Source organism: Conger conger, chromosome 8 (assembly GCF_963514075.1).
Source record: "Conger conger chromosome 8, fConCon1.1, whole genome shotgun sequence".
Taxonomy (NCBI): domain Eukaryota; kingdom Metazoa; phylum Chordata; class Actinopteri; order Anguilliformes; family Congridae; genus Conger; species Conger conger.
Genome location: NC_083767.1, coordinates 46,785,077 through 46,802,433, shown reverse-complemented (window position 1 = coordinate 46,802,433; position 17,357 = coordinate 46,785,077). Strand labels below are relative to the sequence as shown.

The window sequence follows — 17,357 nt, the reverse complement described above, 5'->3', positions numbered from 1 at the left end:
CAGCAATTTGTTTCCAACAGAACAGGCTGGAACATATGTACTGTGCAAGCACCACAGCTATCATCTGATTATGACTACAGTTAACGGTGTTGCATGTCAATGTAATCAGCATGACTAAAATATCTTGGACTAGGACTAAAATATGTAAAGTTAAAACATGCCTTACTGCTCTTCATCTATGCATTCTATTTCTTTTACATAATTTCCATAATTGTTTTGTACAAAACAAACTAAATAAATTCAAGTCATATTTATATTTGTGAGTGTAATAAAAGCAACATAAAACTCAATAACCAACTTAGCCCCCTCTACAGGCAAGGTTTGGTAGTTCCAAAATATAGTGCTAAATTTTACAGTATTTACAATACTAAGGAAACCTTAGAATCTAGTAAAGTAGTGACTGGTGGTCATGGCTTTTGAAAATTAATCTAACTAAGCGTTTGACTTTTTTTAAATGACTTCGCCATGCAAATGCTTCTCTATTATCTAAATTTACGTTATTTAAAAGGGGAAATTCCATTGCCCAAAGTATTTTACCACGCTTTCCCCCTTTTTTCTGATGGAGCCTGCACGGCACGACAATTTTCCCATGCGGTGCTTCTCCATACAGACATCTGCAGAGAACTGCAGAAGAAACGGGGGGGAGGGAGAAGGAGGGAGAAGGAGGGAAAAGCGCGACTCGGAATTCCCGCCACGTGCACTCAAACACCCCCCGCCCCCATGTTAATATATGTTTTCCCATTGGTCCGAAAGGGATAAAAAAAATGGTCTTTTCTAGTTCCCATTTCATTGGCTCGTATCGTACACCCAATGCAAATTAGTAACCTACTCTGTTTCGCAAATGAAACGCAATGCAAAGCCCTCAGACAGAAATCCTGGGGCGTCTCGTACTATGTTAAAGTAGTGCGCATATTCGCTATAATAATATTATAATTTAAATTAGATTTAAATGTATTTTGACATTTAGTTACATTTAACGTGTTTCTGATTTTTGTAATACATTTTTTCAATTCTGATTTTCAAATTAATTCATTTCTGATTGAGGTTACGGTGAGTTTGCCGTGCGGAGGGATATACCAGCTCTTCCGCGCGTCAAAATATTGGCGTTAAAGAAGTAGGGGCGACCTCTCTCAAATACAGAGTACAAGCGAGTGGGAGAAGCACAGTGTTATGGTAAATGGAACGGTAATTTAGGGCATTAGCGTAGCTACATTTATTGTGCGCACGCGAACTGCCTTCTTTCTAGCATAATACTACACGAGTTGGGATTTGCATTTTCAGCGCCTGAACTATCTGATCAAAAATTCAGTTTTTTTTTTCTTGCCTTTTTCCCGGCATTATTCTGGTCGGACTCTTTCAAGTACAGCATACCGACGACTCAGCCTTGCGACGGAGTTAGGGATCGGGATCTGTCTAGTTAGCGAGCTAACTAGACCGTTATCTACGAGAGCGACTGCTGTTCATAATCTGGATCTAATTTTCTTTCACTGACCTCTGATCACAGGACTTCGTTGTTGCAGCTGGCCGTGGGATTTGTTTTACAGACGTTTTAGCTAATATGTTGCTGTCCAAGTTTGGTTCCTTCTCTCATATTTGCAGTCCAACCAGCATGGATCACTTGCCGGTGAAATTACAGCTTCAACCAGGTATGACATTTTTCCACAGCTATTCAAATCTGCCTAGCTGCATTGCACAAAGTTAACGCTTTATCTATACTACATATATTAAGAACACATATTTTGATTTAGAATATGCGAATATTTTTTCCACGATAACTAGCTAACACTGGATAACGAGTGCTTGCGGAATGTCTCCTAACACGCGGTGAGATCTATTTGTATCGACCGTGGAATTTGTTGCCGCATTTTCTATCTCTGCTTTAACGTTAACCTTATTTCTGGAGTAATTTGTTACTACTTAGTTGCTAACTAAATTAGGCTAGTTTGTAATGTTATTATCATTGAATAATTGTACGGTTCTGTTGGCAAATAAGGTAACTTAGATGGTTTAAGTCACTTAACCAACGATTACATTTGTTTCAATTCTCAGTTAAAGTTGAGAGGGAGCCATTTGATAAGGTCTACCAGGTGGGATCCGTACTTGGGAGCGGTGGATTTGGGACTGTCTACTCCGGTTGTCGGATTTCAGACGCCTTGCCGGTAAGGGTGTGAACTTTTGTAATTTATTTATTTTTAATGACTCTCGGTATGCACGTGGCGTTCAATAGCCACTTGCATTTCATTGTTTTTGGATGATGTGCAGCATTTAACGATATATATATTTTTGTATTTACAGGTCGCCGTTAAACATGTGGCGAAGGACCGAGTCACAGAGTGGGGTTCGATAGTAAGTAGCAGCTAGCATGTCAAGCTGGCATAATTGATCGATTATGTGCGGTATTTTTCGTATGATTCAACATTGCATGCGATTTGATTGCTAGTTACTTTGTGTGATGCATTCCATTAACAAAAATAAAAAACATAGCTGACTCACTAATGTTACCCACCTACTACGTTCGCTAAAAATGTCCAATTTCATTATTTCAGAATGGTGCGATGGTGCCTTTGGAGATCCTCTTGATGAAGAAAGTGGGCTCCAATTTTCGTGGAGTTATAAAGCTACTGGATTGGTATGAGAGACCGGACGGTTGGCTGATCGTAATGGAAAGACCCGAGCTGGTCAAGGATCTGTTTGACTTTATTACCGAGAAGGGTGCCTTGGATGAAGAGACGGCGAGGGGTTTTTTCCGACAAGTCCTGGAAGCCGTCCGACACTGCTACAATTGCGGGGTGGTGCATAGAGACATCAAAGACGAAAATCTACTGGTGGACTTGCGCACCGGAGACCTCAAGCTTATTGACTTTGGTTCGGGGGCGATTCTCAAGGACACTGTATACACTGATTTCGACGGTACGCATCTTTATATTCTGCTTTGGCATTTTAAATGTTCACGTTTATATGAAGCTGATGCACATTTGTTGCGCGATACACGCTGATTGGGGGGGGGGGATACGTAGGCAATAGAAAAAAGCATTGTATTTCTATTCATGGTACTATTTTTACAAAGAAATTGAGGTTTCCCAGAATGTTGGGTGTTCAGTAACCATCCCCTTTAGTATCAGAGGGAAGCACGAAGTTGTGACGCAGGAAATTTAAGTGGTATTTAATAAAAGGGGTTCCCTGGGGGTCTCAATCCTCAATACTAATGGTGCTTCTCTAGTTTAAAGGTTTTTTTTTATTTATTTGTGGAGCGTGTTATGGTCGTATTTTCTTTAGTTTCAGTGAAAACACCACCTCACATCTCAGTGGATACACTAAGCTTGTCGTTTTACCTTAGTGCAAAAACATGCAATTGATTTCTCATGAAATTTTACATTTAAAATGGTTTATGGAGTGCGATCAGCTGCCACGTAACAGCTGTTTGTTGTGAAACCTGAGCAGGCAGCCCACGTGATTCCAACGTCACGGATTCCTGTTTTTGTTTGGTATCCAAGATACTCATGCCCTTGGGGCGGGGGTGAAGCTTTAATTCTCTCGGGGGTGGGGGGTAGAAGGGGGCTTTGTTTGAACAGCGAGGAGTGTTGCGACATAAAGGAAAACACATTTAAGAGCCAGGTATCAAAATCGCATTTTTCCTAATTTAGCAGCTGATACAGTGGTGCAGTCGGTGTTCCCCTTGAGTCTTCTCCTTGACTTTATTTTTGGATCATAGTCAGCTGCACATGCAACGTAGACAGGAGAGGGTGGGGGAAGGGGGTGAAAGCCAGACTGGCTTTTTTTTCTCTGTCAGCTGACCAAGGGCTCCATTATACAATGCGGCAGTTTTGTATAAATACAAAAATGGCTCCGTTAGAAAAATATAACCTTTTGATTATGTTTGTTTTTGCAGTCTCTAAGAATGTGATGTATGTATTAACTGTTAAAAATGTGACGGTAACATAAATGGCAGGTTAATTGGGTGTAAAACATTGTAATTAACCCCCCGCCTATGATTTTGTTTCCAGGTACGAGAGTGTATAGTCCTCCAGAGTGGATCCGCTACCATAGATACCACGGGCGCTCTGCAACAGTGTGGTCGCTAGGTGTGCTGCTGTACGACATGGTCTGTGGAGACATCCCTTTCGAGCAGGATGAGGAGATCCTTCGGGGCCGGCTGTACTTCAGGAGGATAGTGTCTGCTGGTGCGTGTCAGGAAATGAAATGCCCGTTATAGTCTAGCCCTCTCTCCGGCTTTGCTCTGTGCGGATTGTGGGATTTGCTGACCTCTGATCTCTCTCTCTCTCTCCTCTCCAGAGTGCCAGCTATTGATCAAGTGGTGCCTCTCTCTGAGGCCTTCCGACCGACCCACACTTGAGCAGATCTTCGACCACCCGTGGATGCGCGCACCAGGCGACGCAAAAACAGAAAAGTGCAAAATTCATCTGCGGACCATCGAGACTGAAACGTCGAGCACAACCTCCAGCAAGGAGAGTCTTTGAGGCCCCAAGTGCTGGAGGTGAAAGCGGGTGGAGTGTAGTCGGGGCCTGAACTGTGGGTCTTCAGTCCCACCACACCAGGGCTGCCAGAACTTTCCCCTTTTGTCGGGATTTTTTTTGGTATAATTTTTATTTTTTATTTTTTTAACTTATTGTTTCCTCCTGGGGAACACTTCCTGTTTGGGTGTTTTTTATTTTTATTTTTTACCAGCACTTATATTTATTAAATCATTTTTCTTTTTATTTTTTTTTTGAAAGTGCTACAAGGCTGGTTTTTGAATCTGGCAACCCTCCTACTCAGACATGCTGGCTGCTCTCATAGAGCTTGGACAATTTTACTTTAAATGTTACCGTTTTTGATTTTGAGTGCCTTTTTGAAAGCTGCTTTTGTGGGGCTTTCATCCTTTGGTTTACCCAGTGCATGGTTGTACGTTGCGGTTGGGTAGGGGTAGGGGTGGGGGTTTTGCGAGGCCTTACTCACCTTGCCCACTGTATGCAGTTAACGAGCTAACGCTGGGTCACGTGACGGGGGAGGCGGGGTGCCGCTTGCTGAAGAGCGGACTACTTGAAACGCACACCCACTCACACTGCTGCTGCTCACTCCCACTTCAGCAACACTGAAGTGATCCAAACGGGCTCCTGGTATGGTTTCTCTAACTGAATGAATACTGAAGAGGATGACTCCTCCACCCATCTCACAGACACACACACAGACACACACACACACACACACACACACACACACACACATACCCATACCCACACACACCTACCCCTGTCTTTTCCAACACACTGCTGACACAGCTCATGAGGCGTGCATCTGCTGGGCCTTGGGTGTGAAATGCACAATCAATGCAATAGTCATGGACTCAATTATGTATTTTTTAAATTACAAATATTGTATATTGTAAAAAAATTTTCCCATGTATTTATTTGTTTTGTTTAGACATTCCACACACTGTGGGTATTTATTTATTTATTTTCATATCTGCTTAAGGAAGAATTAATTCTTAGAACTACATTCTTCACAAGGCTGTTTGCATTCCTGTTTATTTTTATTTGGAAAAACACTAATAGTGAATCTGCTGATGTCTTTAGTAGAAAAAAAAAGGAAATGCATAGGGTTTACTTTAATTGGAAAGCAACCGAATGTTAATTAATTTCATCCTCTAATCTAAGGTGATGTCGCACCTGAGATGGCTGTATCTGAAATGTAAAGTAATGCTGTTTGGGGGGGGGGGGGGATTTTGCATTATTGTATATGTATGTCTCCATTCATTCAATACTTGACAGGAATATATAATTTTTGGGAAAAATTGTATGCTAGTAATAGTTGCATTGCAGCCTGCTATTGGAGATGTAATTCTTTCCTTTTTTTTTCTTTTTTTTCTTCCAATTTAGCCGTGTGAAATACAATGATGGAGAGCCTATTTTTTTATACAGAAATTTTAATTAAAACTTTTTTGTATAGAACTATTTTTGTGGTGTCTTTTGTCTGAATGATTACACGTGTGCGGAACATAGGATCAACAAATTGCTTTGTCAATAACCTTAAGCTTTGTGCCCATGCGAAGGCCTGGAACGCACGTGTAATTGCCTGAAAGTGCTTAGGTCATGGTGCCTCAATTCAATTCAATGCTTCAGTCATGTTTCAAGTAACTTTTCCCTGAGCCCCATTTGAGGACAGTCTGAACTGAAGTCTTATCTCATGCATTCCAGTGTAAACATTGCAGGACAAATGATGGTTGGATGCAAATGCCTTTCAGTGGACTTGAGAACATGCAGTTCTGTCCATAAGAATTTGGACTCTGACACAATTTATTTGTTGATCTGGCCCTTTGATTTGAAATGAAATGATGAATATGATGTTAAAGTGCCACGCCTAGAATCAACTTTTGACCTTTTGTTAGCTTTCTTCTGCATGCAATGATGTAGCAACATACAGCAGGCCAAGAGACAGCTGAGCAGCCAGGTGTACCTTTTGGTTTTCGTAACAGTTTTCTGTTTCCTTATAAGGGCAGGGTAATGGGTTGTAATTCCCACACAGACCACCCGATATGTAAACACCCTCAAGCTCAATTATTCTTTGTTGCATTGCATGTCATTTTAGCGTTTATCAGATATGGCCATCTCGCATGAGCTAATTTCTCCATGATCATAGTGCTATGATAATTGATCTGATTCTGCGTAAGAGTGTCTACGTGAATTTACGTAAGTATCCATCCATATCCCTCCCATCATATCAAGGGTAAGAGCAGAAATAATGAATTGAGTGAATCAGATTAACATTTACTTTCCCTGGCACATCCTCATAATGTATGCTTGTGCTTAACCTTGACATCTTTCATTAGCCAGTTCTCTGTAATTCATAATCATAATCGCATTCAAACTAGTGCTATAGAACGAATGGAATTATAATCGATAGCAGTCATTTTGTTCTACAAGAAACTCCAAGGCTTTTGATTTTGCTCTATGATTCATACAATTCATAAAACTCACAACCATGCTCTGGACCAGTCAGTGTTAGACCTCTGATGATGGCCACCTGGCTCCCAGCTGAAGTCTACCTCAGTATGGGATGTACCATTACTTTGTGTCATGGAAAGTTTCTGAATGACAGTAACCAACATCACTGACCATGAAGCCTGTGGTGGGGCAGTGCTGCCCCCTGTGGAATGTTTGGGGGTACAGTACGTTTAAATGGTGGTCTTTGTGTTCCATGGGGCACCTCATATAGCATGTACTATGCATGCAATCAATCACTTGGATTATTCAAGATTGGAGAAGTTCCCCCATACTGCCTAGCAACATGGCCAAAAATAAGACCACTGTGTTAAGGATTTCCAGTGGATATGTCTAGATGAATCCTCCTGAGCCACAAGAAAAATAAAGGAACGCTATACATACTGACTTCAAAGAAAATGTTTCATATGATAATCATCCAATCAAGATATTTTTCCAAAAATTTGGGTTAATGATCATGGCCTTGTGCAGTGGGTAGCACTGCCGCCTCACAGCAAGGAGGTCCTGGGTTCGAATCCCCGTCGGCCAGGGCCTCTCTGTGCGGAGTTTGCATGTTCTCCCTGTGTCTGCATGGGTTTCCTCCGGGTACTCCGGTTTCCTCCCACAGTCCAAAGACATGCAGGTTAGGCTGATTGGAGAGTCTAAATTGCCCATAGGTATGAGTGTGTGAGTGAATGGTGTGTGTGCCCTGCAATGGACTGGCGACCTGTCCAGGGTGTATTCCTGCCTTCCGTCCAATGTACGCTGGGATAGGCTCCAGCCCCCCTGCGACCCTGTTCAGGATAAGCGGGTTAAGATAATGGATGGATGGATGGATCATGGCCTTGGGTTTTGATGACTCAAAGCTGGCAGTCTCCTCTTTCTCTAGAAATCACATTCATTATTATCTAGCAAACTACTTGCCTTAGAAGTAAAGATACATTTTTTTTGTAATAACCTCTCTTTGTACCTGTGACCTTCCATAATTTTCTTTCAGTTTGACCTTTTTCTTACTGTCTACGCAATGCTGGCCTGTATGAGGGCTTCTATTTTTGCCTCTGCTGATGCAGGTCATTTAGAACATGTGGTTCTATTTACGTTCTTACTCATCTGCTGACATCTGTGGTGTTTCTATGAATACTGAGTTTGTTTCGGCTGTGACGCGAGTCTTTTATCTAATGATTTTTGACAGGAGAAAAGCAATGATATGGACAGTACAGGTCACAGAGACTGCAGTGACCAGAGAAAGGGAGCAGTGTGGTTTACTGGTGAATGGGAAAGCCAGGCTCACACTGGTGGTCCCTGCCACTTGGTAGACATGGGTTTCAGTTTGAGACCCCAGCCAGTGTTGAATGTCTAAAGATGTATTGATGCTCGGTCAATAGATCAGGAGGACCAGCGTTTTGCTTTGCAGGTTACAGGCCCTTCCCTCTGTAGCCATGACCTTGTAACTGACACATATTCTCCTGTCAACAATTGTATTGTTTCAGCACCTTGCAGAAACATTGTTCAAATATAATGCCTTGTCTTGTTGTAGACACACCCCCTCCCTCCCCTCATAAATCTCATCCAACATTCCTTCACAGCTTTTGTCCCCAAATTCCCGAATTTCCAGAGACATTGTCTAAAAGAGTGTGTGTGTGGATGGAGGAGGGGGGCAAAATTAAACGGTTGACTGAACGCGAATAGCCAAGCTAATTTACCACCATCGCGTGTTAACAAAGTTGAATCCGGTGAATAAAATGTTTAAAATTTCAACAAGTCAAATGTCAGACTCAAGATTGTGACATCTGTTTCTCCTGTGTATCATGGATAATGGCGTATCATCTTATGCCTGGAGGCTTTTGACATGCAAATGTCCAACTCATCTCAGTAAAAAAAGCCTTCTGTCTCACTCCTACCATACAAGTCTCATTAAAACAAATGCGCCATTTCTAGTCGTCAGTAACATTTATCTATAAACTAAACATTGAACATGAAATAATAGCTAACTTAGTCTGAGGGTTGCTTCAGCGGAGTATGTATATACACATAGACAAGCTTATCTGTGGTATTTTCCTTTCATTATTTCCAAACCATTGTGCAAATGTGCTTGGCTATGAAATCACAGCAAGGCCCAGCTAACTACAAATTCAATTCACAAATAAAAATTAAAGAAACTAGTTTTTTAGTTTTTGATGGCAGAAATGATTAATTCATTAGTACTGCAGGGAGCTGTGACTACATGGCTGCAGTGTCCAATCAGAAGAGATTTCTTGTTAGTGAGGCCAATATGATAACACCGCAGTCTTCACCATTGGCAGGGCAAAGCTGACAACTTGACAGACAAAGTGTTGGATGCCAGATGGATGTCGGGGAGTTCTGCAGGCACAGATGGGGCAGTGGGTGGTACGCAGGCGGTCCAGACTCTACCCCCAGACCCAGGGAATGGAGAGAGGAGCATGCTTCTTATGTCATACACGCACCACACACACACACTACCAGTGCTTATGCTATTGACCCCTGTATTAAGCTATTACTCACTCAATTGGCAACAGTAAATTTACTATAACCTGTGACCTTTTAAACCAAAACTTCTGCTACTCACCATCAGTTTGCTTGTGTCCTACAGTATGTACATCATTACACACTTACTGTTTTGGAATGGTAAGGATTCACAGAAATAGTGGTATTTATTTCAATGAAAAACAAAAAAGGCGAACTATATTACAAGCTAATGTCTTTATAGAACATGGTCTAACGTCCACATGTGCCTTGGTCTAGGTCAGGAGGTCCAGGTGTCATCCCAGTGGGGCCTGTTGGAATGTGGGGCCAGCATGACAAATCCAAATGTATGTGTATTTCTATTAGTCATTCCTTAAACTATTTTCATAAAATGTTTTGTGTTTATGTTTATGAAACAACTTTCTGGGTGACATTTAACTCATGGCCACAAGTGAGGGGCAATAATGTCACCCAGTGTAGCAGTCAGTAGCTATCAGACAGGTCCATTACAGAAGTGAGTAGAAAGCCAATTTGTTAAATCAACACAGATAATTAGATTGGTCGTTTCAGTTCCAGGTTGGCATGAACGCCTATGGGGCAATGGTTTGTGCACTAAAGAAAATGTGAGTTCATATAGGTTTACATGCATAATTAAACCACAAACGTATAACACGATGCAATTAATAATTGATTAGAGAACAGTGGAAAGTGGAAACACTGGCTCACATGTTTTTAGGGAAAGCTGAGGTCATGAAGCCTTTGTTTTCAGGACTCTTTTGTGGTTCCACCCTGTACTCCCTCCTGGATTGGATGTGGCCAGAAGAACACCTGGATTCCGGGAACTGTTATGACGTCACGGAAAGGTCCATGATAGAACTTGTTCTGGACAGTGTGAGTAGACATTCTGAGTGTGTACTGTACACAGAGGCACGGAGAGGGCGATTACACATGAGCTATCTGCTGGTTGGGAAATGTTTGGCTGGAATAACTCACTCAGCTCTGCTGGGTCCAGGTCTTTTCAGCTGCCATGTTGCCCAACAAACATAGCAACACACAATAACAGGTATGTGTAATGGTTCTAATCTCTACACAATGCATGTATTGCCCAAGCACAGACATCAGTTTCCCCATCAAGGAATTTACTCTTATCAGAAGATGTGGTCACAAGGAAACAGCAGGTCTGTTGGGAAAATTCCTTATTGGGTTTCTGCCCCAGGAAGAAATGGTCTGGCAGTTCGAACACAACGATCAAACATTCAAACATCAAACACTGACAATGCAAACCAAAGCAGACAGGTGTTTTTCATCACCAGGAACACCTATACACGTGTTACCTCAATAATCTTAATTACATCATTTGTATATTGAATGTGTGGCGGCACGGATGGCGCAGTGGGTAGCACTGCCGCCTCACAGCAAGGAGGTCCTGGGTTCGAATCCCTGTCGGCCGGGGCCTCTCTGTGCAGAGTTTGCATGTTCTCCCCGTGTCTGCGTGGGTTTCCTCCGGGTACTCCGGTTTCCTCCCACAGTCCAAAGACATGCAGGTTAGGCTGATTGGAGAGTCTAAATTGCCCATAGGTATGAGTGTATGAGTGTGTGAGTGTGTGAGTGAATGGTGTGTGTGCCCTGCGATGGACTGGCGACCTGTCCAGGGTGTATTCCTGCCTTTCGCCCAATGTATGCTGGGATAGGCTCCAGCCCCCCTGCGACCCTGTTCAGGATAAGCGGGTTAAGATAATAGATGGATGGATGGATGGATATTCTGAGACTGGTAATAAGAGGCATGCCAACAGAGGGCTTGGCTATACACAACATCCTGCATACTGTAGGTGCTGTAGATAATTTCTTAACAATCATTACCTACTTTTGCATTCCAAGTCATAACTGTCAGCTGTTGGTGTGTTGCTTTGTGGTTGCACTGGAAAGGGCCATCCAATGGATTTTTTATGTAAAAAGAGTGGTGTATGATATTCCCTTACAAGTTGAAAGGAACACGTTCCCCTCACTCCTTCCTCTAAATTGCGGATACAATGTGGCGTCGTTTCCAACTGTCAGTGTTCCTTGGTGACCTTAACGGGGCACTGACTGTTGTAACAATACAGGCAAGCCTGAAGCAGAGCACGGAAACCTCAAGTTTTTCATTTTGTGAACTAACTGGCCGTACTTGGGGATGGAAGCGTGAGGTATTTCCCTGTCCATTCTTGCATTACTGATATCCACCAAGGCTATACATTGGTTTACAAAAGGAAAATTAGTCAGATATGCACATGTACAGTCTATTTTTATAGCCTGATTAACCAACAAATGCGATCTGTTTCTCTAGGACCCATCATTAATATAAACAGTAGGATGAAACATTACAACTGCAGCATTTACAGCTGTAATTATAAGGCTAGCAATATGCCAATAATGCAGAAATGAACAATGCTCACATTTATATGTGTTCTGGTAGGTGGAAGGAATGTGTATGTGCCCTTCGGCGAATGTGCTATAAGTTGTAACTCAAGCAAAAAAAAAGCAAATGTTTCATTCATGGGCCAGCTCAAGCATGAAACCTACCACCAATGCAGATCATTAGAAACAAATCAGCTTTACAGAAAGAAATGTACCACTTGAGGTAATTATTGTATGCATTATCAGATGTTGCTTTCAGCTTTTTAATAATCTGCTTGTACTTACATGGCTATTGAAAATGGTACTCAACACATACTCATTCTTATTCGATTTGAATTAAGTGCACGGGTCATTTCATTTCTGGGTCCTCGAAAATGACCTATTTCCAGATATAGACTTATGAAACATAAAACAAGAAGTGAAATTGCAGTTCTTCAGAAATACAAAAAATGATTAGCTTTTCTCAACACTTCAACTCTTTGTTGATTTTCACATCCTGTTTCAAGTAAAGGGATACTGTAAACTGAAATAGGGCATACTGAAATGTATTAGATTAACCCTTTTGCTAGCTTTAATATTGAGAATGCTATCATAACCATTTCTGTGTTATCATGCTGTACCTAAAGACAATATGCCAGTTCTGTGGGTTGCTGTGGATAGGAGAATCTGCAAAAGGAGTGTAATGCACATGTGGGCAAAGAGGGCTGTGTAAGTTTTAGCTCTAACATTTAAGCCATCTGACATTTTAGTTACATTTCTTGATGAGCACATGAATGACAGCTGAAGACTGTTAATGGTCCCTATATGAAACGTGTTACTGTGATCTGAGCTACGAGTGAACCAGTGTTGGTGTATACAACCAGTTAACTCATTTAGCCACGGAATTGGTGGAAATGAAACCCTGCATACACACAACGATGACTTGGTTGTGTTCTTGTTTGTTGAAAAATCCAACTTGGCAACCCACATAGTGTGACAACTTAGCCACTGATGGGACAAGTTGTCACAAGTGACATTTATTCCATTGCGATGCATTTCTCCCAAGATATTAATGAAAAGTGTGACAATAAGCCCCGCTCTCCCCTATATTTACAACATACTGTTGCAAATGCCGTACGCTTGTCATGTATGAATAATAATATGGTGAATAATTTGATGAGATTTTTAAAAAATCTTCCGGGGGAAACTCTTGTAACCATAGTTTTTGAGTAGCTAGGACTTCGCCGGCATGTGCAAACTCATTCATCCCTTTGAAGGCAACAGTGCCACAGAGTGCACGTGTATGGGTCTTGACATTTCAACGAGAGCATAGCTTGCATTTTAGCTGCTGCTGTACTGAATGAACTGTGATTGAGCTGTGCAGCTGCTCAAAGTGCAAATGGGGTTTGCTGTGTTTAAGAGAAGAGCTTTTACTTTTTGTTCAATACATATACAGCCATACCTACCAACTGCTCCACCTCAAACCACACCTGATAAAAAAAGAAAAGTGCATACAGTAACAAACAGTGTGTTTCTGTGTAAGGAGGTCAAAGCAGAGCCAAAGGCTTCGGTTGGGGGTAGGGAGAGTGAATGATCAGGGGAGGGTGAGGGTCAGAAGCATTCTTCCTCTTCAACTTCTTCCTTGCTCATGGTCGAATGCACGGCAAAATGTGCACTTCAACATCGGAGAGAGTAATACACTGAATGAGTCACGGATAAACGCCCTCCCCCAACCCCCCGACCCCCCAACCCTTACTCCATGTTCATGGGAAGTAACTGTGTTTCAACTGCAGGAAGTGCACTTGTCTTCACAAACCACTTTCTATCCAGAGAACAAGGGAACAGCATTCTCATGTGCCTTCCCCATTCATTCAAATATTTGACCTCATTGGGTTTACTACGTAGGTTTATCATGTTATCAAAGTCACGCCCTCTTCCACAAAGGAACCAAATGAACAAACAGATTAACTGATTGGCTTGAGTAATGAATGATATGGCATATATTTTATTTACAGGTGTAAGGAAATGTATCCAATGTTGCGTATTTCAGCTCAGGTGGAAATCATTAATAGAGGCATGATAATGGTGCAGGCAAGTCAGCGATGACAATAACACCATGGTATGTTCTAGTTGGATTTTATTGCCACATAGTTTATTTATACAGCAAAGTAGATTTCAAAACATACTATTTTAATCTTTTTATGTCTCCATTACGTTATTGACAGAAACTGTGGTATTGTTATTGTTTTAACTGGCTTCCTGTTACCTATTTTGGCAGTTCGAACACTTTCTTGTGTTTTTTTTTTGTTGTTTCTCGATTATGAATGAATGGCTTTGTCAAAGACAGTTACTTTCAACCCAGAAAGACAAACTTCCTCTACTCTACTCTGTTTACGTACGTGGTGTATCCTTACAACGATGCCCTCCGTTGTCAGTTCACACTTGTGTTCGGGCCGCTCAGGTTACAACAAGGACAGGTTGTTCCATGAATATGATCTACTCTTCAGAAATAAACAGTCATTGTTCTGAATTTTCTTTTCTTTGTTGAGACCTGTTTAGCTGATGCAAAATGTTCTCACATCATTCTGGGACATCATGATGTGCATTCTTCTCAGTAGCTTCACCAGCTTTTAGGTTTACTTTACTTTAGTTTACTACTTTTAGGTTTAGTTTACTTTAGTCTCCTACTTTTAGGTTTAATTTAGTTGATGGCTGCATGTGCAAATAAAATCTGGATATAAATGTCCCATATTTTTAATGTATATATAGGAATATTGTGTGTCACAACGACAAATGCAATGATGTCATGATCACTATAATGGCACAAAATTTTAGGAAAATACACCCAGTGATCACTTTATTAGGTAGACTTGTACACGCACTTGTTAATGCAAATATCAAACTGCAACTAAATGCATAAAAGCATGCATAAGGGGGTCAAGAGGTTCAGCTGTTTTTCAGACCAAATGTCAGAATGGGGAAAAAATGTTATCTAAGTGACTGCAGAATGTTTGTTGATGCCACATAGGGTGGTTTGAGTATTTCAGAAACTGCTGATCTCCTGGGATTTTCACGTCCAATAGTTTCTCGATTTTGCTGAGAAAAAAAACAAAAAACAAAAAACATCCAGTGAGCAGCAGTTCTGTGGACAAAAATGTGTTGTTAATGAGTGAGGTCAGAAAAGAAGGGCCAGATTGGTCGAAGCAGACATGAAGGTGATATAATGCAAATAACCACACATTACAACCGTGGTATGCAGAAGAGCATCTCGTAAAACGTGTAAAAATAAAAAAGTGCACACTGAGTGTTTATTGGCACATGCACGAAAAAGGAAGTTGCTGGCAACACTAAATGGTTAGAGCTGCTTGCAATAAACAATCGTGACATACAACAGCTCCTTATGGCAAAGTGTGTGTGTGAGTGTGAGAAACAAGAGCCCCTCATTTCAAATAATTTTTACACTGCCACTTCTTATTACTTGTGTCAATAACGTCTTATTACTTTATTCAGTGACTTGCAGTCTTGTTCGCCGGCATCCTTAACAACTGTTTGCAAGGACAAAAAACAAACGCCGGAATAGGAAACTTTCCCATTAAAAATCTCTCATTTATAGATTTTTGGACTGTCCAAAAGCTGTTTACCCTGCTCTCAAAATACAAAAAAAAAACACTAGATAGGGGAGAGGAAGAGGGAAAGAGTGAGAAATGAAGAGAGAATAATGAAGAATAAAAGAGGCAACTTGAGCTGCAGTTGAAGGTAATATCCTGCTTTTTTCTCTGTATCTCTCTTTCTGCCACTTCTGCCAGAGTAGGTTAAGTTGCTCTGACCGGAGGGATTAAATTGGTTTCTGGAGTCATTTGCTGCAGTGTTACCTTTACAGCCTTCAATTAAAGGTTCAGTCTTTTAATAAAAGCATGTACAAAAATAGAACACCATCTGAAAATATTGCATTTTAAACTGAAAAATCAAGACTAAAACTGCAGGAATTACTAAAAATCTGCCTATTACTGAAATTGATAATCAAATATCTGACATTTTAGTCATCAGAAAATACTATTTGATGCCGACTGGCAATACAACCTGTTCCCCTTAGCCACGGTTCCACCCCATTACTATAGTATTTTCTGTGACTAGATTACCCAAAAGTGTTCTTGCTTGACAGAAAGGTTCCTAACCTGTTATTTCCTACAAAGGTGGCAATATTTCTATCAGAACATTCTGACTTACGAGAAATCACCCCCCCCCCTCCATCACCAGTCACCCAACATCCTGTTATCTGTGGACTTTCCTGGCAGGGGCTTATGAAACAGCCCATCCCCTCCTGTTACTCAACGAGCAGTGACGTGCGCTGTGTTCCTGGACCAGCTGAGGATCAGTCCATCTCCTGCATTCGAGGGGAAAACGCAGCGAGCGGGGCCTGAAAACACGGCCGTCTCTGCCAGCGTTCTGCCAGGCCTGCTTGTTTTCTTGACCTCGAGGACAGGCTTCTCTCCGTATTTCCACTGGCTGAAGGGGGTACATCGGGTGCCATGGCAACGAGCACTCTCTGAGCTGCGCTCAGTCAAAACACATACCCAAAAGTGTAGTAAATAGAGTGCCCTCCTTGCTCTAATGTATGATGTGGTAATAAGACGGGCTGTAAAGAACTGTCATCGTAATGGGGTGTTGATGTAGAAAGATGCTCTGTAAATTAACCAGGATGTGATGGTGGAGGTTGGTATGAGGGAGGGTTGAACATTTTTTAAATGATATCAACTCTGAGTTTCATATAAAATACTGTAGGTGTTTGTGTCAATAACTTACTCATCAGATGCAATCTTGTTGTATGTCCACGTGCACTCCAATGAGCAGACCTATGACTGTAAAATGACTTTAATCCCACTGGTTAAAGCTGTCATAACGAAGTCATCCCTGCCTCTTGTGCTCCTTGTCTTTCTAGTGGTCCTGAATGTGTGGCAGTCATAGACCCTCCATAAAACAGCCACCCTCACAGAAATCATAATACGTGTCAATATAATACAGTGGTGTTCCATCTGAAGCTCAGAAAAACTAAAAACCGTTTTCTTATGTAAGAAAAAACGTTTTTACACACAGCCAGACAACAAAAACCTGTGGTATTTGGCCCTGCTGGCATGGCAACCAAGTGTATGGCCAAGGGCTTACCTAAACCCCTGCTTAATATAATATGGCAGCCTGAGGTGGACCATGTAGGGACATGATGATACTGTGTGTGGTTTTACGGTCAGTGGCTTATCCTCAGGGATGACCATGACCAGGCCAGGTGGAAGGATTATTAATCCTGTCCTTACCCAGGTCAGTCTCAGACATGTGTGAGGCAAAGTGTCCCGGTACACTGAGTCTCGTCATAGCAGGACTGGGAAGCAGATGTGTTTGCCTGTGCTATCAACCCAGGTGGTTTCACCTAAGCTTTCTTTGGTCAAGCTACTGCCTGTAAATGGTCACATTTTGATAAACGTGTTTATTCGTGTGTGAGTGTGTGTGTGTGTGTGTGTGTGTGTGTGT

General features: G+C 41.6%; 1 protein-coding gene across 1 annotated transcript; it reads left to right on the top strand.

The window, feature by feature from the left end:
* Positions 1-881: 881 nt before the first annotated feature.
* On the top strand, positions 882-5,948 carry pim3 (Pim-3 proto-oncogene, serine/threonine kinase). The gene is made up of 6 exons (XM_061251639.1): positions 882-1,646; positions 2,050-2,159; positions 2,296-2,346; positions 2,547-2,910; positions 4,005-4,181; positions 4,294-5,948. The coding sequence occupies exons 1-6, from the start codon at positions 1,559-1,561 to the stop codon at positions 4,476-4,478; spliced, it is 975 nt and encodes a 324-aa protein (XP_061107623.1). The 5' UTR covers positions 882-1,558; the 3' UTR covers positions 4,479-5,948.
* The last annotated feature ends 11,409 nt before the right edge of the window (positions 5,949-17,357 follow it).